This window comes from Sander lucioperca, chromosome 6 (genome assembly GCF_008315115.2).
Source record: "Sander lucioperca isolate FBNREF2018 chromosome 6, SLUC_FBN_1.2, whole genome shotgun sequence".
Taxonomy (NCBI): domain Eukaryota; kingdom Metazoa; phylum Chordata; class Actinopteri; order Perciformes; family Percidae; genus Sander; species Sander lucioperca.
In genome coordinates, this window is record NC_050178.1 from 30,139,272 (window position 1) to 30,166,536 (window position 27,265).

Genomic DNA, 27,265 nt, shown 5'->3' on the forward strand with positions numbered 1-27,265 from the left:
AAAGTTATAGAATGGTCATATACTACATAGATAAACAGGAATTGTAGTGTAGCGACAGATCAGCTTTCTTCTACCAGGTGTTGTACACATACAAGGAGGGTATGTGTGTTTGTGTGTGTGTGTGTGTGTGTGTGTGTGTGTGTGTGTGTGTGTGTGTGTGTGTGTGTGTGTGTGTCTGTGTGTGTGTGTGTAAACAGTGCCGAATGTTCAACATATTGCAGTGAGATGAGCTTTTATTTTGGAGGAGACCCCCTGAACACCCCCTAAGGACCCTTTGGTGTCCCTGGACCCCAGTTTGAGAACTTCAGCTTCAAGCTACACTGCTGCAGACGATGGTTGTTGTTTATTAGGGGTAAGTTGTTATTTAAATTAGATTGTTTTAGCTTCCATTTCCAACAATGTGGCATCTCTGCTGTCCTAAAACCAACTTTAATCTGCATTGTGTTCCACCTTTTAAACTGGCTCAGCAAACACATTTTAATGTCCCCATTAAAACTTGTGTTTGTGACAGTGAACTGTTTGGCACATTTGTAGGTTTTTCATTTGGGTTAAAAAAGTCAAGGGTTTCTGGGGATCAGATTGTAAAGTGCCTCAGATCTGACATGGAGCTCATGTTCAAGTCTCAAACAATCTATTTTGTGTTTAAGCAGTTATATCAGATTAATTTAGCTCTAACTAAAGAGAAATTAGGCCAATGTTTCAGTGATTCATCGTAAAGCATTGTAAGTCATTTATTTCATGATGTAGATATTATAATAAGACTAATTAGGAAAACCTTTGTCTGCAGACACAAATCACTGTAATATTTGATATTTTGAAGGCATGTAACATCAGTTTCTATTTAAACTGCTCACCACTTATATTCAGAAGACATGAAAACTGTTGTGATGCAACAGTTTATTTTAGACAGTTTAAAAAAGTTAGTGTAACTGTATGCAAGTTTTCCACTTTCCAAGCCACATGAACAAAGTCCTTTCCAGAGACAGAAACACAGTGAGTGAGATGATACAACAAAGTAGAAGATGGAGAAAAGATATATCATATATCACATAAGACACTAATAAAGCTTGGGATATTAAAATGATACTCCTGTTACTAATAGCATAATTGTAATAATGACAGAGACAATAATTAATAATGATTTTAGTGTTTTGGGCGCTTTTATTGTGAAGGCTTTGGGTGCTACACCTGTATATAGGTGAGATGAAAATGAAAGTATAAATCAAAACCAACTCTGACTTTGTTACAGTAACTGATCCAACGATTCAATGGACAACTATGAAGCTTCTTCTGGATCTGCTGTGTTTGGGTCTTCTGTGTTTGACCCGAAAAACACTTTGTGATGAAAACGGTAAGAATTAGTCTACTAACTTAGAAGTTTAGGGCTCGACTTTTGAGAGGCAGGTGGAGGGACAAATAAGTTATTTTCACTCCCCCGCCCTAACCCTTCACAGCTCAGGTTATTGATCTGATTGTTCCTCACAGATGACCTCTGTGATTTTTAAAGTTAGTTTTGGCATTCCGTTAGTTTTTGGGTGGGAGGAAACTGGAAACACCCGAATTTAGAATCTGTAAAAGAAAAGGTAGGCCTACTAAAAGCAAAAGTTCAAATAGACTACTCAATGCAGCCAAAGCTTTACATTTAAGAAGAAACACCTACTTTTTATGGTAAAAATGACTGAAACAATCAAAATACACTCACCTAAAGGATTATTAGGAACACCCTACTAATAGCGTGTTTGATCCCCTTTCGCCTTCAGAACTGCCTTAATTCTTCGTGGCATTGATTCAACAAGGTGCTGGAAGCATTCTCTAGAAATGTTGGCCCATATTGATAGGATAGCATCTGGCAGTTGATGGAGATTTGTGGGATGATCATCCAGGTTATGAAGCTCCCGTTCCACCACATCCTAAAGATGTTCTATTGGGTTGATATCTGGTGACTGTGGGGGACATTTTAGTACAGTGAACTCATTGTCATGTTCAAGAAACCAATTTGAAATGATTTGAGCTTTGTGACATGGTGCATTATCCTGCTGGAAGTAGCCATCAGAGGATGGGTACATGGTGGTCATAAAAGGGATGGACATGGTCAGGGGCCGGGCCGGGTTCGGACAGATATTTAGAAATTATGGTCGGGTTCGTCAGCGTGATAAGACATTTGTAAAATGGTGCTGCGGCTCCTTTAAGAGAGCTCAGTGCGTGTGGGGGTGTGTGTGTGTGTGTGTGGAAAGTGGGCAGAAGAGAGAAAGAGGAAGCAGGCGTGTTGTATGCAAACGGAGCAGAGTTGGTGCAATAAGTTTAAGTTTTATTGTAGCTACACAGTCTGTGCGGTGTTCGATATAAACCCCAGACTGAAAGCCAAGTTCATTCATTTGCTCACCAGAAACAGGATATTAACCCTGACGATATTCATGTTATAACGTGGGCCCTGGAGGTAACGAGTCTCCCCTGATTTTCTGACCACAGTCGGAAAAGAAGCAAACAGGAAAGGTTAACACATTGAACATTTTAACCGCTTATTAACGTGCGCTTGTTGCCCTGTGTGCGCTGATGCCTCATCTGTTGACATTTCCGAATGCCTTCCTACAGTTGCTTAATAAAAACTTTCCACACAAAAACGTAGCCTACATGTGTAGTATGAGAAAAAAAATTTGATTTTAACTGTGTCAGCCTCGGGTCGGGCTCGGACACAAATTTCTTAATGCCTGTCGGGCTTGGGCCAGGTTCGGTCACGGCTCTGTCGGACGCGGGCCGGGCTCGTACAGAAAAATTTGGCCCGATCCGGACTCTAATTCCCCACACCATTACACCTCCACCACCAGCCTGCACAATGGTAACAAGGCATGACGGATCCATGTTCTCATTCTGTTTACGCCAAATTCTGACTCTACCATCTGAATGTCTCAACAGAAATTGAGACTCAGAGACCAGGCAACATTTTTACAGTCTTCAACTGTCCAATTTTGGGGAGCTTGTGCAAATTGTAGCCTCATTTTCCTATTTTTAGTTGAGATGAGTGGTACCCGGTGGGGTCTTCTGCTGGTGTAGCCCATCCGCCTCAAGGTTGTGCGTGTTGTGGTTTCACAAATGCTTTGCTGCATACCTCGGTTGTAACGTGTGGTTATTTGAGTCAAAGATGATCTTCTATCAGCTGGAATCAGTCGGCCCATTCTCCTCTGACCTCTAGCATCAACAAGGCATTTTGGCCCCCCAGAACTGCTGCATACTGGATGTTTTTCCTTTTTCAGACCATACTTTGTAAACCCTAGAAATGGTTGTGCGTGATAATCCCAGTGACTGAGAAGATTGTGAAATACTCAGACCAGCCTGGCACCAAAAACCATGCCATGCTCAAAGTTGTTTAGATCACCTTTCTTTCCCATTCTGACATTCAGTTTGGAGTTCAGGAGATTGTCTAGACCTGGACGACACCCCTAAATGCATTGAAGCAGCTGCCATGTGATTGGTTGATTAGATAATTGCATTAACAAGAAATCTACAGTTGTTCCTAATAATCTTTAAGGTGAGTGTAGTTCTGTCACTCCCAACTAGGCCAATAATATTGTAGTAAATAGTATATATTCCTCACAGATGACCTCAGGTTTTTTAAAGTTTTTGGGTGAGGGAGGAAACCGGAAACCCCCGAGCTCAGAATCTGGGTAGATGCTAGATCGGATCCGCTAGACGTCACAGGAAGTGCCTCGTGGCCCGCCTTATTTTTTGCCTTACTCTGCCTCTGATTGGCTGACCCTGTTATTCTTAACCCAACCCTAACCAATCCCCACTCCTCATGCCTAAACCTAACTACGTCTAGCAACAACAACAACAAGTCCTGCATTGAAAATATTACTTTAATAAAAGTATGTAAGTATCATCAGGAAAATGTACTTAAAGTATTCAAGGTAAAAGTATTTGATGCAGAAGAATCCTCCCATTTTAGAAAGTGTAAGGGATCCAAACAGTTGTGTGTTTAATGGTCTAATCATTTCAACTTAAGTAAATGTACCTAGTTACATTCCACCATTGTTATTTAGGTTCATTTCTACAGGAGAGTTGTGTATGTGAGAAGAGAAGATTTGTATCTTTTTTTCACATGATTTCACTTCCTCAAAAGCTCTTTATCACAACTCTAAATGAGGAAATGTTTTACATCAGGAGGATGTCACAGATATAGAGTCAGAATCAGTTGATCCATACAACATACCAGTGTTCAGATCCTTTAGTAAAAGTACAAATACCACACTGTGAAAATACTCTGTTACAAGTCCTGCTTTGAAAATGTTACTTGAGTAAAAGTAAAATAAAAGGTACTTAAAGTAAAAGTTCTCAATAAGCTAGAAACATGACAAGTTTTTACTAAAATGACTGAGACGATCAAAATAGTTCTGTCACTCAACTAATTATTAATCGGCTGATCGTTTTATTGTGCAAAATACATAATAAAATCCAATTTTAAATATATAGTTCTACAAATTAAGTACATGTATTAAAAATAATTGTGGAGGAGGATAAATTACTAACTAAACTCTTTTCAAAACTTGTGGAATAATTCTGGTGACATGTGTAAACATAGTGATAAATACATGATTTTATCTTTCAGGGCCAACAGTCATCAAAGTGGAAGGAGGGACTGATGTAATGTTACCCTGCTCTCTCAGCACCAAGGAGAACATTGAGTTTAAACTCTTTGACTGGAGGAAAGTTCTTCAGAAAGATGAAGGTCTGAAGGAGGTGTTCCTGTATGATGGAGGCAGTCATTACAACAACGGTCTAGGTGGTCAGAGTGAGCAGTTTAAAGGTCGAGTCTCTCATTTTCCAGATGAACTGAAACACGGCAACGCCTCCATAATCATCAGAAATACAACGGTGACTGACAGTGGAGTCTACACCTGTTATTTTCCTCGTCTTCAGCCATTCAACATTGAGCTTATTGTTGTTGTTGGTGAGTACTTTCGTTAAACAGTTTCTGAAGTTCTAGCAGTCTATATACGACCTAATTTGTTTCAAGCACACTTCGACCTAACCCTAACCCAAAACCAGTCAGGTCTATGTATGAATCACTTTTAGTGTGATAACATCACACAAGCACTCTATCATACGTTTTGATTTGCCTTTTAGATGGTGTCTTAAAAGACAGATCAGATGTGGCTCTGCAAAATAATTTCTGGAAGGAACTTGTTTTGGTGGAACATTTGCACCCTGCAAAAGAAAACGCCACATACAATATTAAATCAAGTTAAATATTCATACAATACAATAACGTGAACTATATAAATTAGCTGATACATGGTTAAACCTCATTAGCTCTTACCAGTGTATCTCCGTGTGTACTTCGTCCACGGCAATCCCACCAATCGGTCTAAAAACGTCCCAGTTTGAGAGGAAATGCCCTAAACATATTCTTTATAAATCTTTACAATCATTCCCTGAAAGAGTGGCAACACAGAGAGGGCGGAAGGTGACGGCCAAAGCCTGACATCTGGCATGTGAGCTACGTGCCAGATGTCACTTCATCCTGGAAATGTACTTCTGTTGATCCATGGTTTTAATGATGTCGCTCGCTATCTAACATTCATATGATTTTGTTGACTAATTGATTAGTTCATTTAATCGATAGATCTGTAAAACTGAGTTTCTTTACAAAGAATGATGCTAAAGCATCACTTTAGATCATCTGCTTACCAGAGATGTGCTCAGACGTTTCTTGTAAATAAGCCATTCAGCATGAGAAACCATGAAACTGAGATCATTCTTCTATGTGTTGGACTTCACTTAAAAGTGGAGACATTTATATGCCAACATCTCTTAAGTTTGTTTAAATGTTAATGATTTAAAGGGTTTACTTTTAGTACTTATTGTGCATTGGCCTCACTTTATTATAACAACTTTTTATATTGTTGTAGAACATAAAAACATTGCAGAACCAGAATCTGACTCATACTGGAAGAAGTTAAGTCTGCAACAACGTTGAAATGTGTAATTTAGGCTTAAATTGTGCTTTTCTGTTTCTCCCTGTGTTTTTCTCTAACACTGTTATAAACATTTTAAAGCAGGGAAGGGATGAAAAACACATCCCAGTCTTACATTTGAATGCTGTGATTGTCTTATATAATTTATAAAATTATCTGTTTCATGTTCACAGGTGCAGCTTTAAAACCATCTGTTAGAATACTTACTGCAACAGCAGACTCGGCGCTGCTGCAGTGTGAAGTTCATGGCAATCCAAAACCTAAAGTAGAGCTGCAGGACAGTGATGGAAACATCCTTCATGCTAAAGTAACACAGGACTCAGAAAGAGAAGGCAGCTTCTACATCACCCTCCAAACTACTGTGACCAAGACCGGCACCTATCGCTGTGTAGCCACACAGGAGGAAATCAAACATCAGATTTATGCTGAGACCTCTGTGGATATCAGTGGTGAGATTCTTCCTTGTGATATTTTAATATTTAAATTGTTTTGTTTATGTGTTATTTATTTGCAAAATGTTATAGTAAATGTGTGTGGCCTGTATCATGAGATTCACCTATATTCAGTTACTGTCATAGACTGTATATAAGAATGGACCAACAGATCCCGTTGCTCTGGACGGAGACCAGTGAAGGCCTTTAGAAGCACTTTTCCAGTGATGGCTGAGCGTTACTGAGCAGCCTCCAACGACGTAAATGTGATGTGAGCAACGTGTCTGAAAGTTGGAAGTCTTCTGGTAGCTGTGCCAAGAGAAATCTCAATCATTCCCAATCTAGCAGAGACGGAGAGTGTAGTTATATGTAAGGAGATAACATGGACACAGGCTAATTATTGCTAACTAAAATGCTAGTTAACATTAGTAATTAAACTTAAACAGCTAATGTAAGTCCAAACTGCCTGCGAGCTTCTCCTGTACTATACGGTAATTCCTCTACTATACAGTAAGTCGCGTGGTTATGACACAATCGTTAGCCTATTTTTACAAAAACGTCTACTATGGAGCCATAACGTGAGGTACAAGGTAATGGAGCCTTTTATACATTGTCGTGTTTCTTTAGAAATAAACAATGGACAAATAAAGTCTTTAAACGCTTCAGATGTAAAGTTATTCACTGTCAAAGTGACGTCAAAATGAATGGCAGTCAATGGAATGCTAACGTCGGTTGATCGCTTTGTAGCATCAAAATGGCGCCATAGGAGGTTCGAGATCTGAAGCGAAGCTTACCCCCTTGGTTACTGGCCAAAACACCTTCACCTTGATTATAGCGCCACCGCCTGGTGGATATGTGTCATTTTTAGTTTCTGAGGCTACATCCACACTACTAGGTTTTCATTTTTAAGCAGCGTTGTGAGACAAACACGATCTCCGTCCTCACAAGAGTTTCAGCTCCAGTAGCAGAACGAATCTCCGTCCATTTTAACACGTCTGACAACGAAAAGACTGACTGACGTTGTTTGTGCCCGTCCAGACTACAAAACAACCCCGGAGTTTTCAAACGAAACGGGGGCAGCAGAGTTCCCAAATGTCTCCGTTTTAGGGGCTCGAAAACGAGGAATGTAAACGTGAGGCATAAACGTAGCAAAAAGATATTTGTTTTTAAACCAAAAGGTAGTAGATTAAATGTAGCCTGAGGTACCTGCACCAGTCTATACCAAGGTTATGGAGGGCTTTGAAGGTTAGCAGTAAAATGTTTTTACGGTGGGGCACTGGAGGGGTGTGATGTGGTCCGCGGATCTTGTATGGGTACCACTTTTAGTGTTAGAATAGTAGTCTCGCTATGCCACACCCTCCTCCCAGGCGTGCTGAAGGAGAGTCTGGCTACTCTACATAGCGTTCGGGGATGGGAGGGAATTCATAGGGTACAGATTCAATCATTGGCAAATTATTATTAAGATGTTTTATCAATATTAATAAAGTTATGAATATGGTTATTAATAACTTTATCAAATCGACAAACTATCAAAAACGGGGCACCACCCTGGAATATATTAGGGACCAATAATCAAACTGTGAAACAGTCTCATTTCTGTGGTATTCCCTTTAAAATACAGATCTTAACTTGGTTAATCTATCTGGTATTGTTTAAAGGAACAAAAGAAAGGGTGAATTCGAGCAACGACCTGTTTAACCAGCTTGTTATTACAATAAGTACACAAATAATCACAGACAACTTCTATTTAAAATATAGTAGAATTTATTAACTTCAAAATTATCAATGGCCGATCAATAATCCTTCGATCAATTAAAACCAATATACCTTTTTTTAAACTACAATAAAACAAAGCAAAAACAAACCAGCATTTCTCTGTGAGACACTGTGTGTGTGTGTGTGTGTGTGTGTGTGTGTGTGTGTGTGTGTGTGTGTGTGTGTGTGTGTGTGTGTGTGTGTGTGAGTGAGAGAGAGAGAGAGAGAGAGGAGGGGTGACAAAACCCGGGGGTCTTACAGACCAAAGTGACACACTAGCTACTTCGCTATGTGCTAGCTGTTTAACTATTCATGCACGTGCATGCGTGTGTGTGTGCGTGTGTATGTGTGTGTAGAGAGAGGGAGAGAGAAATGGAGGGAAAATACTTGAACACTTGAAAATCTTGATCTCTGTGGGGTTGAAAATAATCACTGTCTTCGTTTACTCGAGATTCTAACTTAACTCAATGCTACAGCAGAATCTGAGCTTTTGTTCAACGAGAGAGTGTTATTTTCTGCTCCTTTCTGCGAGCAAACAGCTGACTCCGCGGATAATCAGGCCCTCAGCCGTTCCACGGGTCTATGATATAACGTCTTTATATCACAGCGCCGCAGTTGACTGATGGAAGGCAGGATTATGGCTCCACTTGTCCAGTAATTAAACTTCTCCACGGCGGGAAGTAAAAGCTACAGTTCAACACAGTTTCAACACAACATCAACAATATCTGGATCAGAGATACGTTCACAGCCAAAAAGATTAATAATCAAAGTGTGCAGAAATAGCACCGTATTAATCAGATCACATTAATGGTAACACAAATAGCAACAAAAGCAAATTACTCATTAATAAAACACACCCTGTTCTAATCTGCCCAGAACACTATGAAGCCTCTTACTTTTGGATGTGTAGTTCGCTTAGTTTGTTCGGCGGATTCTCCGCGATGAACAGAAAGCGAATTAAAACACAGGCCCGTGATTTAACGAACAGAGAAGTTCCTCCCGGCATATGGGGAGCTTTTCCAGAGTCGAGTTGTAGGAAGACACATCCTCCTTTCCTTGAAAAACAGGGCAAGTTACCCTCTGCAGATTTGGTGAGAGACAGAAAATCTTCTTCACCAGGATCCCCTTTTGTAGTATCACGAAGATACCACTCAGCTCAACTCGACCGGCAAGGTGAGGCTGTGGATTTCTCAGCAGCGCTGCAGTGTCATCCTTTCAGTAACGAATCACTAGTGGAAAAGACTCAGGTTTGTGTGTGTCAGAAAGTTTTATAGTCTCAGGCCCCCTGCTGTGTTTGGAGTCCACTGGTCCAATGGGAATCCAGGACTTCCTAGCGTTTCGGCCATTTTTTGTGCGGTGACACCTAGGTGCGACTTGCAGTCTCCTGCTGGAAAATGGGGACTTCACCCTCTTGACTGAGGAGACATGTGCTTTCTTTTGTCTCAGAGGTAGATCAGGATTGGAATTTTCCATGTAGGCCCAGATCTCTTTGTCTCTCAGAGGTTGATTTATTCTAGGGCCTTATTGTTTAATATCCAGTTTAATTCTTCCTTACTGTGGTCCGAACAACGTGTTCTGGTTTAATGGCATTTCTTTAAACCAATCAGAATCATCATGGGCGGTGCTAAACTCCGCACAGAGCTGCTGCAAAATAGTCATGCGTGAAAAAAACTTTTGGATTGGACAGATAGTCTAGCTAGCTGTCTCAATTTACTATGCAAAGATCTGAGGAGCAGGGGTGGCAGTGAAGTTCAGGGGCCTCGACGGACCAGACCCGGGCAGCAGACGCTGGCTCTGGGGACGTGGAATGTCACCTCTCTGTGGGGGAAGGAGCCGGAACTGGTGCGGGAGGTGGAGCGCTACCGGTTAGATCTGGTGGGGCTTACCTCTACGCACAGTCTCGGTTCTGGAACCATACTCCTGGTTAGGGGCTGGACTCTTTTCTTCTCCGGAGTTGCCCAGGGTGTGAGGCGCCGGGCGGGTGTGGGGATACTCACAAGCCCCCGGCTGAGCGCCGCTACGTTGGAGTTTACCCCGGTGGACAAGAGGGTCGCCTCCCTACGCCTGCGGGTTGTGGGGGGGAAAACTCTGACTGTTGTTTGTGCATATGCACCAAACAAGAGTTCGGAGTATTCGGCCTTCTTGGAGACCTTGAGTGGAGTCCTGTATGGGGCTCCAGTGGGGGACTCCATAGTTCTGCTGGGGGACTTCAACGCGCACGTGGGCAATGATGGAGACACATGGAGAGGCATGATTGGGAGGAACGGCCTCCCTGATCTAAACCAGAGTGGTTGTTTGTTGTTGGACTTCTGTGCTAGTCATGGATTGTCTATAACGAACACCATGTTCGAACATAGGGATGCTCATAAGTGTACTTGGTACCAGAGCACCCTAGGCCAAAGGTCAATGATCGATTTTATAATTGTTTCATCTGATCTGAGGCCGTATGTTTTGGACACTAGGGTGAAGAGAGGGGCAGAGCTGTCAACCGATCACCATCTGGTGGTGAGTTGGGTCAGGGGGTGGGGGAAGACTCTGGACAGACCTGGTAAGTCCAAATGGGTAGTGCGGGTAAATTGGGAACGTCTGGAGGAGGCCCCTGTCCGAAAGACTTTCAACTCACACCTCCAGCGGAGCTTTTCGTGCATCCCTGTGGAGGCTGGGGGCGTTGAACCCAAGTGGACAATGTTCAAAGTTTCCATTGCTGAAGCTGCGGCGAGGAGCTGTGGTCTTAGGGTCTTAGGTGCCTCAAGGGGCGGTAACCCACGAACACCGTGGTGGACACCGGTGGTCAGGGAAGCCGTCCGCCTGAAGAAGGAGTCTTTCCGGGATATGTTATCCCAGAGGACTCCGGAGGCAGTTGCAAGGTACCGAAGGGCCCGAAGGGCTGCAGCCTCTGCCGTGAAAGAGGCAAAGCAACGGGTGTGGGAAAAGTTCGGAGAAGACATGGAGAAGGACTTTTGGTCGGCCCCAAAGTGCTTCTGGAAAACCGTTCGCCACCTCAGGAGGGGGAAGCGGGGAACCATCCAAGCTGTGTACAGTAAGGATGGGACGCTGTTGACCTCAACTGAGGAGGTAATAGGGCGGTGGAAGGAGCACTTTGAGGAACTCCTAAATCTGACTAATACGCCCTCTATGGTAGAGGCAGAGCTGGAGGATGATGGGGGATTGTCATCAATTTCCCTGGTGGAAGTTGCTGAGGTAGTTAAACAACTCTACAGTGGCAAAGCCCCAGGGATTGATGAGATCCGTCCAGAAATGCTTAAAGCTCTGGGTGTGGAGGGGTTGTCTTGGTTGACACGCCTCTTCAACATTGCGTGGAAGTCTGGTTCGGTGCCAAAGGAGTGGCAGACCGGGGTGGTGGTTCCCCTTTTCAAAAAGGGGGACCAGAGGGTGTGTGCCAATTATAGGGGTATCACACTTCTCAGCCTCCCTGGTAAAGTCTACTCCAAGGTGCTGGAAAGGAGGGTTCGGTCGATAGTCGAACCTCAGGTTGAAGAGGAACAATGCGGATTCCGTCCTGGTCGTGGAACAACGGACCAGATCTTTACTCTCGCAAGGATCCTGGAGGGAGCCTGGGAGTATGCCCAACCGGTCTACATGTGCTTTGTGGATCTGGAGAAGGCGTATGACCAGGTCCCCCGGGAGATACTGTGGGAGGTGCTGCGGGAGTATGGGGTGAGGGGGTCCCTTCTCAGGGCCATCCAATCTCTGTACGACCAAAGCGAGAGCTGTGTCCGGGTTCTCGGCAGTAAGTCGGACTCGTTTCAGGTGAGAGTTGGCCTCCGCCAGGGCTGCGCTTTGTCACCAATCCTGTTTGTAGTATTTATGGACAGGATATCGAGGCGTAGTCGGGGTGGAGAGGGGTTGCAGTTCAGTGGGCTGGGGATCTCATCGCTGCTTTTTGCAGATGATGTGGTCCTGATGGCATCATCGGCCTGTGATCTTCAGCACTCACTGGATCGGTTCGCAGCCGAGTGTGAAGCGGCTGGGATGAGAATTAGCACCTCTAAATCGGAGGCCATGGTTCTCAGCAGGAAACCAATGGAGTGCCTTCTCCAGGTAGGGAATGAGTCCTTACCCCAAGTGAAGGAGTTCAAGTACCTTGGAGTCTTGTTCGCGAGTGAGGGGACAGTGGAGCGGGAGATTGGTCAGAGAATCGGCGCAGCGGGTGCGGTATTACATTCAATTTATCGCACCGTTGTGACGAAAAGAGAGCTGAGCCAGAAGGCAAAGCTCTCGATCTACCGGTCAGTTTTTGTTCCTACCCTCACCTATGGTCATGAAGGCTGGGTCATGACCGAAAGAACGAGATCCAGGGTACAAGCGGCCGAAATGGGTTCCCTCAGGAGGGTGGCTGGTGTCTCTCTTAGAGATAGGGTGAGAAGCTCAGTCATCCGTGAGGAGCTCGGAGTAGAGCCCCTGCTCCTTCGCGTCGAAAGGAGCCAGTTGAGGTGGTTCGGGCATCTGGTAAGGATGCCCCCTGGGCGTCTCCCTAGGGAGGTGTTCCAGGCACGTCCAGCTGGGAGGAGGCCTCGGGGAAGACCCAGGACTAGGTGGAGGGATTATATCTCCAACCTGGCCTGGGAACGCCTCGGGATCCCCCAGTCGGAGCTGGTTAATGTGGCTCGGGAAAGGGAAGTTTGGGGTCCCCTGCTGGAGCTGCTACCCCCGCGACCCGAGACCGGATAAGCGGACGAAGATGGATGGATGGAGTTTTAGATTTCAGGTTTCAGGAGAATGCACACCTGCAGTTGTTCTCTTTGTGTAGACTGTGATACTATGTGATATGCAGTTACATTCTGAGTGTTACATTAACTTTTTGTCTTCTGTTTCAGGGTTCTCCACTGGATGGATTGTTGCTGCAGTTATTGGTGTTCTTTTTCTTGTTGCTGGTGTTACTCTAGCTGTGCTTTTATACAGGGGTTACATCACATTCAATCGTAATAAAGGTAAGTTAAAATAATGAATTGTATCAAAATATTATAAAAGTCTTTGCAGTTGTTTTATCGTCAGTCATTAATCATTCTGTTGGTATTTACACCAGAGTAGGATCAAGTCAGTTGGATTTACTTTAATATAACTTTTATAGGATGTAATAATGTACTTAAGATGATATTATTTTATTCTTAATTAATTATTATTTAAATGATTTATTATATTTAATGTAGGGTATGAGAATTATATAATACACTACAAGCTTAAACACTTCAAGTATTTTGGCCATGTATGAAAAAATATGCAGATATAATTATATATGAGAAATTAGACTACAAACTAAACTGCTGGTAAAACTGCCTTTGTGGAATAATTCTGCTTACAATTTTTTTCTGCCTTAATAATTACTAATTGATGACTCTGCATGTAAACATATTGATTAATACATGTTTTTATCTTCCAGAGCCAAAACTCATCACAGTGGTGGAAGGCCGTGATGTTACTTTACCCTGTTGTCTTATCACCAAGGAGGACCTTTGGTTAACACAGTTCATCTGGAAGAAAACTGATGACGGTCAGCAGGTGTTCCTGTATGATAATGGTGATCTTTACAGTGACGAGCGTCCAGGTCAGAGTGAGCAGTTCAAAGGTCGAGTCTCACATTTTCCAGATGAACTGGAACAAGGCAACGCCTCCATAATCATCAGAAATACGATGAGGGCTGACAGTGGAGAATACAGATGTAGTTTTCCATCACTTCAGAAACCTCAAATGTTCTACATTAAGCTTCATGTTTGTGAGTACTTTGATTAAACAGTTAAAGATGTCCTCTCATTTAATGACTGGAGCCTCGATTTTCTTTTTTCTGCCTTAATAATTACTAACTGATGACTCTGCATGTAAACATATTGATTAATACATGTTTTTATCTTCCAGTGCAAAAACTCATCACAGTGGAAGAAGGCAGTGATGTTATTTTACCCTGTTCCCTCTGGCCCAAGAAGGACCTTCGGTTAACACAGTTTATCTGGCATAAAGATTGTCAGATGGTGTTCGAGTATGATAATGGTGACGAGGATCTAGATTGGAAGTTCCAAGGTCGAGTCTCACATTTTCCAGATGAACTGGAACAAGGCAACGCCTCCATAACCATCAGAAATACGACGAGGGCTGACAGTGGAGAATACAGATGTAGTTTTCCATCAATTCAGAAACCTCAAACATTCCACATTACGCTTGTTGTTGGTGAGTACTTTGATGAAAGAGTTAAAGATGTCCTCTCATTTAAGGACTGGAGCCTGGTCTCCACCTTGTTATCTAGCTGCTGCATCTGAACAAACATGATGAAAACTTTGAACTCATCGATGGTGTCAGTTTCACATTTCTTAATGAAATATCAGCAATCTGTAGTAGATTAAATCTGAGTGTGCACACTGCCTGATGTTACTGAGAGATGCATCTACATTTTGGGTTTGATTTTGAAAGTAACCAACAAAAAGTTAACTCTACTTTTATGCATAGTTTTTAATGTTTGTTTGAACTCTGGCCTCTAGTTTTACAGCCATATGTGTGAAGCCGAGAGTGAAAAGATGGGACTGCTTAAATTCATACGACAGGATGTTATAATGTACTCAAGATCATTTTATTCTAGTCTTAAAATGATTGAATACATGTAATGAAGGGTATGTAAATTATATAATGCAGTACAAGCTTAAACATAGTTCAAATATTTTGGTTAAGTTTAAAAAGAAATATGCAGATATAATTATGTAGGAGAAATTAGACTACAAACTAAACTGCTGAAACTGTCTTTGTGGAATAATTCTGCTTAAAAAATGTTTGTCTGCCTTAATAATTTCTAATTGATGACTCTGCATGTAGACATACTGATTAATACATGTTTTAATCATGCAGAGACGAAACTCATCAAAGTGGAAGAAGGCAATGATGTTATTTTACCCTGTTCACTCTGGCCCAAGGAGAACATTCATTCAACACAGTTTGTCTGGCAGAAAACTGATGATGATCAGAAGGTGTTCCTGTATGATAAAGGTCATCTTTTCAGTGACGAGCGTCCAGGTCAGAGTGAGAAGTTCAAAGGTCGAGTCTCACATTTTCCAGATGAACTGGAACAAGGCAACGCCTCCATAATCATCAGAAATACGACGAGGGCTGACAGTGGAGAATACAGATGTAGTTTTCCATCACTTCAGAAACCTCAAGAATTCCACTTTAAGCTTGATGTTGTTGGTAAGTACTTTGATGTAACAGTTAAAGATGTCCTCTCATTTAAGGACTGGAGCCTGGTCTCCACCTTGTTATCTAGCTGCTGCATCTGAACAAACATGATGAAAACTTCGAACTCATCCATGGTGTCAGTTTCACATTTCTTAATGAAATATCAGCAGTCTGTAGTAGATTAAATCTGAGTGTGCACACTGACTGATGTTACTGAGAGATGCATCTGCATTTAGTTTTTGTTTTGGAAAGAAACTAACTAAAAAGTTAACTTTACTTTTATGCATAGTTTTTAATGTTTGTTTGAACTCTGGCCTCTATTTTTTTTTTACATGTTTCTATCTTCCAGAGCCAAAAGTCATCACAGTGGAAGAAGGCAGTGATGTTACTTTACCCTGTTCCCTCTGGACCAAGGAGGACATTCGGTCAATATGGTTTGTTTGGAACAAAACTGATGATAATCAGATGGTGTTCCTGTATGATAAAGGCGATCTTTACAGTAACGAGCGTCCAGATCAGAGTGAGCAGTTCAAAGGTCGAGTCTCACATTTTCCAGATGAACTGGAACAAGGCGACGCCTCCATAATCATCAGAAATACGAGGAGGACTGACAGTGGAGTCTACAGATGTTCTGATCTAAATTTTCAAACATTCTACATTAAACTTGTTGTTGGTGAGTACTTTGATTAAACAGTTAAAGATGTCCTCTCATTTAAGGACTGGAGCCTGGTCTCCACCTTGTTATCTAGCTGCTGCATCTGAACAAACATGATGAAAACTTTGAACTCATCGATGGTGTCAGTTTCACATTTCTTAATGAAATGTCAGCAGTCTGTAGTAGATTAAATCTGAGTGTGCACACTGCCTGATGTTGCTGAGAGATGCATCTGCATTTTGGTTTTGTTTTTGAAAGAAACCAACAAAAACTTAACTTTGCTTTTATGCATAGTTTTTAATGTTTGTGTGAACTGTGGCCTCTAGTTTTACAGCCATATGTGACTAAAAATAATTATCTGTGTGCATTCACATGACAGGATGTTATAATGTACTCAAGATCATTTTATTCTATTCTTAAAATGATTGAATAGATTTGATGTACGACTCTATTCTAATCACACAGCGACACACACAAAGCAGTAGGTGTCTCTAAGTGCACCTGATATTCTAGTTCATGTTTGTGTATTAACATTAACTTTATTTCCAAACAGAAAAGAATGCATTTTGGGGCAGATCTGTGTAGATCCGACATCAAACATAAATGATGTGTTAGCGGTAAACTGTGATTGTGCAGCCTGAATATGATCAAGAAAGATTAATTTAATTTCTTTAATATTGTTTTGTCTTTTTTCCTGCAGCTTCAACTCCAGAGTCAGATGAACTTCATCCATTAATGATGGAAGAAAGGCTCTGATAATGTCTGTGTTGCTGGAAACATTTATTTTGTCATTTTGTTATTTTATGCTTGTGTTATATCACAATTTATAGGCTCATTGATTTTGGCTTGCAGTTCTAGTTGATTGTGTAACTGTTTGTAAGACTTAGAGAGAGTATTTTGGTTTGCTATGGAAAACAATAGCTTGAAATCTTGAAAATACAAAAAATGGTTAACTCAGCAAGCTAATCACAACCCTTTATTTATTGCCAATAATATAGCCTATCTCTATAGTAGGACTATTCTAAAACAATATCAATCCCCATAGAATGTTGTTGTCACTGAAAACTAAATGTCATAGGGTCCCTGTCTTAATGCTAATGTACCGTTGTATCCTTCAATTCATTGAGCAGATGAGATGGATATTGGAAGATATTTCAGCAGAGAGAAAGAGAAGCAGGAGATTGGCAGGGCAGTTGATTCTGATTGAGGTCAGTAGTGGTCTATAGGTCTAAGGATTGTTTGGTTTTCTTCTAACAATAAGCATTGTTGGCAGGTCTAGGTACTATGAATAGCCTAAACTAAATTATTTCAATATATTTATTATATATGCTAGCTATATTCTAACCAATTTAACTTTCTGCATTCATTGGCTGTGATAAATTAAATAAATATGTAATTGTTGCCTAAATATAGACTAGGCTAAAGATGAGCACATGCCCACAGATACACATGTGAAAATAAAATGAAAGCAATCCTATGTACAGTACATACAGTATATACAGTAATCATTACTCCAAATCTTTTATTCCTTCCGCCATCAGGTTATTGTATTCAGACAGTAGCCACTTTAAATAGGAGCCGTATTAATATCTTATATGATAAAGTATGCAGTGATGCCTATTTTTTTCTTTCTTTCTTGTACTGCTATTTGTCATATTTGTTTAACTTACCAACTTTTTAGCAGTCTGGCCTCTGTCTGTTTTTGGACATTTTGGATGTTGTTTCATGTGACCAATTTGCATTTCGAAGTCATGAAATTAGCATCAGGGTTTTGTTTTATCTTAAAGGATAAGACAGAAGGAACAGAGTAGAAATGGAAGAATAGGATATGTCTGTCACTGTTTACTTGTTAACATGTTGGTTTCTTGACTGGTTGTTGACATAAGTGTAGCTCTAATACAGTAATGCAAGATGTGAGGGCATTTTGCAAACACAAGTTACAAATACCCTGGGGGCTAAGCCCTGTCAATCCTAGTGACGTCCCTGATTGCAGATATGACAAAAAACATGAAAATGAATAATATGTTCTTTGTAAGGCTGAAATGTGGTATTGATCTTCTTATCTAACTAAGTAACTAGTGCCCTGGTGGGTCACCGGGTAGAGCCGGTACTTTAGGCTGAGTCATCACCACTGTGACTTTGGTTTGGTCCTCCACAGAGCCCTTTGCTGCATGTCATACCCTCTCTCTCCTGTGTATCTTTTAAAAGCAGAAATGCCAAAAAATGTATCCTGAAAAAAAAAAAAATGATTACCTCAAATGAATCTTTACTTTAATATGACAAGACAAAGTCTGTACAGTACACCTTACTATGTTCTTGCACTGTTTATGTTGTTTAGCGATAATATAGTGCCTTTATGTAATTTCAATTTAAATGTATTCAAACTTTACTATTGAAAATCTTGAACTAAATGTCAATATTGACATTATTCTTTGCAGTGTGACAGTTTTTTTCAGCTGAAACTTGTGTAAAGGAATAAAAGTGATTTTCCTTTCTTGGGTCAGTTTCTAAGACAGCAGCCCCGACCTGAAACATCTAGACACCACTCTGCTGCTCTATATTTATTCCTCCAGGTTTTGGAGAATATGTGTGTGTGTTTGCATTAAATATATAAAATCCTGGATGGCCTACAATTTTCTGATGTTAAACTCAAACAAAACAGAAGTTATTGTGCTGGGCCCTAAACACCTTATCCAAAGATATAGCTACCCTAGATGGTATTGCCCTGGCCTCCAGCACTACTGTCAGAAATCTAGGAGTTATTTTTGATCAGGATCTATCCTTTAACGCCCATCTAAAACAAACCTCAAGAACAGAATTTTTTCATCTTCATAACATTGCCAAAATTAGGAACATCCTGTCTCAAAACGATGCTGAAAAACTAATTTGTTACTTCCAGGCTGGACTACTGTAATTTCTTACAATCAGGTTGCCCAAATAAGTCCCTTAAGACTCTCCAGCTGATCCAGAATGCTGCAGCACGTGTTCTGACAAGAACTAAGAAAAGAGATCATATTTCTCCTGTATTAGCTTCTCTGCATTGGCTTCCTGTAAAATCCAGGATTGAATTTAAAATCCTTCTTCTGACCTATAAAGCTCTAAATGGTCAAGCACTATCATATCTAGAAGAGCTCGTAGTACCTTATTGTCCCACTAGAGCACTGCGCTCCCAGAACTCAGAGCTACTTGTGGTTCCCAGAGTCTCTAAAAGTAGAATGGGAGCCAGAACCTTCAGCTACCAAGCTCCTCTCCTGTGGAACCAGCTCCCGGTCTGGGTTCGGGGGGCGGACACTGTCAGCACATTTAAGAATAAACTGAAAACCCTCCTCTTTGATAAAGCTTATAGTTAAAGAGTGAGGAGTTGCAGCGTCCGCCTAGCCCGGCCCACCTGCTTCTCTTCATAGTCTTCAGACTCATCTACCACATAATCAATAATATAATAAAAAAAGAGGGAGGCAGGCAAGTACAGCCCGATCCGGCAGGGGAGAGTTCTAGCCCGACCAGGTTCCTCTCCTTAACCTGTCTCTCTTAGTTATGCTGTTATAGTTCTAGACTGCCGTGGGACTTCCTTCTTTCTGTTGACACACTGAGCTGCTCTTTCATCTCTCTTTCCATTTGTTTCCATTTGTGTGCATTCTTGTCCCAGAAATGCTTGTTACTAACCTAGCTCTGGGAAGTTTACTTGCCCAGCATATTTCCTTGGATTAGGATGGCACCAAGATCTTAGTTGCAGCTGCGTCCTGCTGAATCCTGCTGCATCCTGCTACGTCCAGCTATGCTCTACTGTGCCACGCTACATCCTGTAACGCCCTGCAGTGCCCTGCTATGCAATGAACTACTACGACATTTGTAGTCACTGTTCCATTATCTTTATTGTGACTATTATTGCCACTGTTCATCACACCCCCAATCGGCACCATCAGACACCGCCTACTAAGAGTCTGGGTCTGCCGAGGTTTTTCCTCGACACTGTCGCACTGTCGCACTAAATGCTTGCTCTTGGGGGAATTACTAGAATTGTTGGGGCTTTGTAAACTATAGAGTGTGGTCTAGACCTACTCTATCTGTAAAGTGTCTTCAGATTTGATACTATAAATAAAATTGAATTGAATTGAATTGCAACATACTGGACATGCAGATAAACAGTGGAGAAGTGAGTGTGTTGTGTTGGATGAAGAGTTTCAAAAGTCTAAAGCCCAGTCCAAAGTCCAAAACCTGGATGAATATAGAGCAATGACCAAAGTTGATTTCAAATTGTATCTACTGTACTTTATTTTTAGTGACTTAGTATTAAAAAGATGTAAACAGTGCAGAGTGGTTAATGTGTTGCAGTGAGATGAGCTTTTATTTTGTAGGAGACCCTCTGGACACCCCTTAAGGACCCTTTGGAGTCCCTGGACCCCAGTTTGAGAACTTCAGCTTCAAGCTACACTGCTGCAGATGCTGGTTGTTGTCTATCAGGGGTTAGTTGTTAGAAGTTAAAGATTTCAATTAAAAGATGGTTTTCCTCTTTAGCTGACCTCTGATCAATGCATGTCAGAGCCATGTTTTGTTGTTTACAGTTTTTGAATTTGATTCCCATTGAAAAGTAGTAGGCCTTAACCCTTGTGTTGTCTTCACGTCGACCATGCAACTTTGTGTTTTTCTGAGTCAAAATTTCAACATTTTGTTGTTCTTTTTCTACACTTTTCTAGACGTTTTTGTCACTTTTATTTCAATTTTTTAGCCACTTTTTGCCGTTTTTTTATTATGTTTTTGTCAATTTTTTAACAAGTTTTTTGTTGTTTTTTCAGATGTTTTTTTTTCTTACTATTTTCCAATTTTTTAGTCACTTTTTTTTAAATAAGTTTTTGTCACAATTGGCGATGTTTTTGATGAGGTTTTTTTGTCACTTTTTCCAAAAATAATGTTTTTTTCGATTTATTTCAACATTTTGTCATAGTTCTAATATAGAAAGTTTTTATAAATGGGTCACATTTGACCCGAGGACAACTGGAGGGATAATTGTTTATGATATTTAAAATATGTGTAATGGGAATGATGTCACAACTCTGGGAAGGTCTCTCTCTCTCTCTCTCTCTCTCTCTCTCTCTCTCTCTCTCTCTCTCTCTCTCTCTCTCTCTCTCTCTCTCTCTCTCTCTCTCTCTCTCTCTCTCTCTCTCTCTCTCTCTCTCTACCGGTCTGCAGTATCAGGTAAGGGCATCGGGGTGTACATGCTGAAGGCCAAACATTTTGCCTCGCGGTAGGTGCTGTTAATTTGTTTTCATATTCATCACAGAATACTGCAGGGACGGGAGAAAGGTTGCTGTAAAACAACTCCAGTCAGCTGTTTAGATGAGTTCAAACTTGGAGCAGAGATAGTGATTGTAAGTCATGAACCGTGAAATGTATCAAATCTAGTAGAATATATGACATGTTGAGTGTCTTGTCTTTGTTTTTCCTTCTTTAGTATCGTTCATCAGGACATTAACACATGCTGCTGGTCTGAATGAAACCTAAATGACTTAAAGGTAGCCTACGGCATACTGTCTGACCATTTGATGTTGGCTCCTAAAATATGCTGGAAAGTGGTCTCATATGTTGATTTGTTTTATAGGACTGTCTTCAAGTGCAACATTGTCATTGTTTTTCCCACATTAATTTAGATTAGAGTAACAGGCATTTCTTTGTAAAATTAGTTTTCTTTCTTAGTTGAGTTCTTTTCTTTTTTCCTTTTTAAATATTATTAACAGGTATAGGATATCGCTGACGGGTGCTGTGACATTCTGGACTTGCAGGCCCGTAGCCAGCCTTGTGGAAGGGCTTCTGTTTTTCAAAAAGTCGACCTTTTTGCAGTTTTTTCCTCTTTTTGTATTTAATTATGAGCTTCAAATACTTCATTTTGGTGACTTTTTATGCACTTATTTGTGCTGGATTAGCTTGTCTAGTGGTATCCTAACTAACACACTTTTTGATGCACCGAAAATATTTATGTCATCATGTACACCACCTTTTTTAGTCCAAATGCACACATTTTGATTTGAGAGGGATTTGAATTATTGGTTATTTTAAAAGACACTTGTTCATTACAACAACACAAAACTAGCCTAGTTAAAAAAAAAAAAAAAAAAACTTAAACTATGGACCTTTGGCAGTAATGGGGCTTTTGAACCACCCAAACCCCCCCTGTCTACGGCCTAACTTAGTTATAAGCTTTAGAGATCCCTTATTGCCTGCTAGAGTGGATTGATGTGTTAAGTCTTCTATTATTCCCTGCATGTCTGAACAGTTAATGTGTGGGTTTTAAAGTGTGCAGTGGTATTTTGTTCTTTTGGAGCATTGCTCTTTTGTTGTGTGTTTTGGGCTCCTAAAGCATATTAATTGCCTTTAAATGATTACTGTGCATTCTTGTTATTAATATCAAGTGATTGTGTCAGTGCCCAGCTTAGTGCACTCCTTCCCTAAAGTCGCTACTGTGTAGCTCAACACTAGCGCTGTCGGCCTTTTCCTTTTACTGTTTTTATCTCATGCAGATTTTGTGAATAAACTAAATGTATATCTTGTAATCGGCCTCTCATTGTTCTGGACACTTGCCTGTTTCCATCACTACATATGTAATATACAGTAGAGTTCAGGTCATTGGTCATGTTGGAGAATGTGCTTTGTGTTAGTATGTGATTTGAATTATGAGTTGGTTTCTTTAAGTGGAGTTAGTTCAACGGAGCAGGATGATGTGGAGCAACAGTTTGTTTTCTGACCACAGATGTAGACTGTATTTTGGTTACAGGAAAGTGAATTTCAGTACAAGGTCAGTTTTTTTGATAGTCCAGCTTTGTATATGGTTACTTTATGTATCTCTCTTTTTATCATATCCTTTGAATAAACCATGTTTCACTCTATGAGCCTCCTCTCTTTGGATAGCTTTGCATGTGGAGGTTGGACATGGTGGTCTACCTGAGTCAGAACCCTTTGCATCCTGCAATCACTTCAATTCAACTTTATTTCAGACACACAGGTCCATTTCAGTATCAAATATGTAAAAAGAAAACATCCAAAAAAAGTTCTATATTTTGAAGTTGAACACATACAGATATTTGTTCCATTGTTTCTAAAAATAAGAAGTGTAAGTTAAGTTGTGTCACTTTATGTTGGGTCAGTTAAAGCCATTATAATGTTTTATTAATCAGTTCAGCAACTCTAATTTGTACATAAAATTCCTCAACACAGCATTAAAGGTGGGAACATTACTAGTCAAACATAAGACTTGCACTCATCCATCTTGGCAGTTTAAGACAGATTGTGAATGCATCATTAAATGGCTGCAAGAAGAGGTGAGGAAGGTTTCATAAGCTGCTACTACAACTCTGTTATGTCCAAGTTGTCTTCAGAAGTGAGGAGTTTATTTTAGCTTCCATTTTCAACAATGTGGCGCTCTCTGCTGTCCTAAAACCAACTTTAATCTGCATTGTGTTCCACCTTTTAAACTGGCTCAGCAAACACACATGTTCCTGTTTGGCACATTTGTAGGTATTTTATTATGTTAAATATTTTTTGGGGGATCTGATTTTAAAGTGCCTCAGATGTGACATGATGGAGCTCCTGTTCAGGTCTCAAATGATCACATTTATTTAGCTCTCTCTAGACACAAGTTAGGCCAATGTTCAGTGATTCATCTTAAAGCATTTCAAGTCATTTATTTAGTCATATATAAGATAATATAAATAAGACTAATTAGGAAAACCTTTGTCTCTAGACACAAGTCACTCAGATTTAGACATTTTGTTATTTTGAAGGCATATGACATCAGATTTCTTGTTAAACTGCTCTCAGCTGAAACCCAGAGGACAACATGCTCAACAGCAGATAAAGACTTCATGTAAAAAAATAGACATTCATATGAACAATTTGTTCTGATGTCCCTAATGTTGTCTTTTTCTGCTCTCGGAGTAGTTCTTAACTTGTTTTTTAATCAGAGAACTATTTTACTTGTCATTTCAAATCCTTGTGCTTTTAAATTGTCCCCTTGGGCTAAATAAAGCTATAAGCTTTAAGCTGAACATACAGGGGAAATAATACGTCTCAGTTTACTCGTCATATACAAAGTCCTCGATCTCTTGACATGTTTATATTTCATACACAAAAAAGTGGTTTTATGAAAAAATAAAGAATTAAATCGTAACATTCTTAAACAATCTTTTAAGGGAGTGATTTAATGGAGAAAAAAAGGTGTGTGGTTTCGTGGCTCCTTCTGGTGGACATCAGCAGGAACTACAATTATAGGATTATTTAAAATGATATATATATATATATATATATATATATATATATATATATATATATATATACAGTGCTGCTCATAAGTATTCATACCCATGCTAAAGTTGACAAAAAAAAAAAAAATCTTTTTGGAAATTGATCTTAATGCCTTAATTGAAAAAATGAGGAAAAATCCGACCTTTTAAGGACACCAATTTTTTTTGTGAATGAATAATGTATTGTAAATAAATAAATGTTCGTCCTTAAAATACAGGGCCCATAATTATACATTCCCAAAAATACCCATATATATATATATATATATATATATATATATATATATATATATATATATATATAAATGATTAAAATAAAGGAATATAGTATTACAAACATAACATTTAATAAACCTCAATTTAAAAATTGGGACCTGTTCATAAGATAAAACCATTCCAATTACTACAATAAATATCTGAATATTAAGATTTTATTCTAAATTTTTACCATAACTTTTTCTTCTTAAGTTATTTTTTATTTTCTGAATTTTAAGATGTTATTCTCTTTTCATAAATCCCTTTGTCTTCTGTCTAATGTAACCACTGAACTGCATTCAGAGGAAGCATCTCTCTGCTGGTGAGTGGTGTCATGGCGCCCTCTGGTGGACACCAGCAGGAACTACAAGCAGAGAGACAGAAAACTAATACACATTAAAACATGTTTACAGTTTTTATTATTTTAATTTAAATGTTTTTTTTATCTCATACACGAAACTTTTTAAATAAAATTCCTTTAATTGTATGTTTTTATTTTGTCACCCGATATTCCTTTTATTTTGATCATTTTTATTTAATATAAATACATATATCATTTAAATGAATTATTTTAAATACTTAATCAATAATACTGATTAAAACAAACGGACATAGAATAACAAAAGAAATACTAAAAATGAAATGAATATAAATGTATAAAGTGGGGTTAGTGTATCAGAAAAAAAACATTTAAATTAAAATAATAAAAACTGTAAACATGTTTTAATGTGTATTAGTTTTCTGTCGCTCTGCTTGTAGTTCCTGCTGGTGTCCACCAGAGGGCGCCATGACACCACTCACCAGCAGAGAGATGCTTTTTGGTTTTAAGCATAGACTGTATATATTATTAACAGTCTATGATTTTATTATAATATTTTGATGAAATCCTTTTTTCTTTTAAAATTATTTTTATATTCTGAATATTAAGATTTTGATTCACTTTTTTTTAATCCATGAAATTAATTTTCCTTCTTTAATTATTTTTTATTTTCTGAATATCACGATTTTATTTTCATTTGTTCCCCATAAAATCACTTTTTTCTATTTAAATCATCGTTTTTATTTGTTTTCAAATATTGAGATTTCATTCTCAAGTTTTTTCATAAATCCCTTTTTCTTCTGTCAGATTTAACCAGTGAACTACGTTTAGAAGAAGCCAAGACTGTATGACTGCAGCATGGAGCCTCCTGGGTGGTCGCTCAGGGAAACCAATGAACGAATGATAACACAGATTAAAAACGAGCAGTTTTCCAGTTCATTTTTGTTTTTATGTATGGACATTTTATTATTTTTTTTTATTTAAACCAATTCATCAGAACCTGGAAATTCATCTTTGAAATCTTTACCCGTCTACAAGACACAGGACTGATGATAAGACTTGTGGACTAGTGTAATTCCAGTAAGACGACACAAGATGGCGACAGAGCTCCGCGTCTCCCCGCTGCTGCTGCTGGGCTGAACCGTGCAGGAACATACAGTAATACTGATACAGTCACTGGGAGTCACAAATAGAGGTAGGCTAATTGAAAGTCAACTGAGTTCAGTGATTTGTAAGAGCTCCTTATTTTTACAATAATTCATCGACAACTATGAAGCGTCTACTGGATCTGATGTGTTTGTGTCTTCTGTGTTTGACCGGGAAAACACTTTGTGATGAAAACGGTAAGAATGACTAACTTTGTAGATATAAAGACAGACAGACAGACAGAACCGGGTGTTGTGTCAATTTTAAGGATCAAGAGCACGCTCTATCGACTATACTAATTATTAGTGTCAGTAACACATGTAACCATTTACAGCACAGCTTATTGATCTATTCCTCACAGATGACCTCGGTGTTTTTTTAAAGTATGTCATCATTTGGCATGCAGTTGGTCTTTGAGGTGTGTGAACAAGTGTCGTGCCAAAAAGTATGAAGAAAAGATCAACCGCCAAAAACTTGGTTGCCATCTGTGGGAGCAGCCAGTAAACTGCATCGACCAGTTTTTTAATTCCAAAGCTCACTTTGAAAACTATATTATAGCCCACCATAACTCTTTACTTGTTGAAATGCCAATTCAACAAGTAAAAAGTTCTGGGTGGGTTATAATCTGTCAGATATCAAACTGATGAATAATAACCAACTAATTTTTATGCAGAAACAACTTTTTTAAAAAACACGGTGGGACCTCACTTTTTTCCAAGTGCAAAAGTGCATTTTATGCGTTGTGTTGCCCCTCCTAAGGGCATTTAAACAAAAAAACTACTGGGTGGGCTATAATCTGTCAGATATAAGCATAATGAATAAAATCAATTCATTTTGAGGTAGAAACAACCTTTCAGTGACCAGGTAGAAGCTGCAATCGTGTTATTGCGATTGGTTATAATCTACTGCGGTGATTCCCAACCACAGGTAGGCCTACATGTACCTACAGGGTTAGCTCAACTAATTTGAGAAATTATAAATTATTTGTTTAAAGGTACAATATGTACATTTCTGCATTAAAATGTCTAAAAACGACCAGAGGCATACCTATGTTATATATTTTTTGAGATGTGTTCTTACACTATCCCAAATGTTTCCACCAAAATCATACCCAGAGAAATCTGTTAATTAATTTTTTAACACAGGACGCTTCCTTTAGTCGCCTGTCAGTGGCGTCATATAACTTTTCACCGTCCAGTTACTCGTAACTTCCGTCAAAACACTGGCACCCAGATGATACGTTACATACACACGGCATCATGTT

At 39.6% G+C, this 27,265-nt stretch overlaps 1 protein-coding gene and 2 long non-coding RNA genes across 5 annotated transcripts in view; all 3 read left to right on the forward strand.

Annotated features, from left to right (window-relative positions):
- Window positions 1-232: 232 nt before the first annotated feature.
- The window catches only part of LOC116035412 (CD276 antigen-like), a 32,950-nt gene continuing 5,917 nt past the window's right edge, over window positions 233-27,265 (forward strand). Inside the window, exons 1-3 of one of the 2 annotated variants that reach the window (XM_036002426.1) lie at window positions 233-352; window positions 1,250-1,351; window positions 4,604-4,780. In XM_036002426.1, the coding sequence (XP_035858319.1) occupies window positions 1,279-1,351; window positions 4,604-4,780 (250 nt within the window). In that variant the 5' untranslated portion in view covers window positions 233-352; window positions 1,250-1,278. Of the gene's footprint in view, window positions 353-1,249; window positions 1,352-4,603; window positions 4,781-26,093; window positions 26,199-27,265 lie in introns of those variants that run through there. The other variant, XM_031278426.2, reaches the window with a different exon arrangement.
- Window positions 6,157-13,086, forward strand: LOC118495316. Its single transcript, XR_004897689.1, has 2 exons — window positions 6,157-6,421; window positions 12,998-13,086. It is a non-coding gene; the product is annotated as an uncharacterized LOC118495316 (long non-coding RNA).
- Window positions 13,720-16,798, forward strand: LOC118495312. Of its 2 annotated transcripts, none has more exons than XR_004897683.1 (3): window positions 13,720-13,746; window positions 14,196-14,342; window positions 16,691-16,798. It is a non-coding gene; the product is annotated as an uncharacterized LOC118495312 (long non-coding RNA). The 2 variants fall into 2 exon arrangements; XR_004897684.1 differs by lacking the exon at window positions 16,691-16,798 and adding an exon at window positions 15,685-15,773.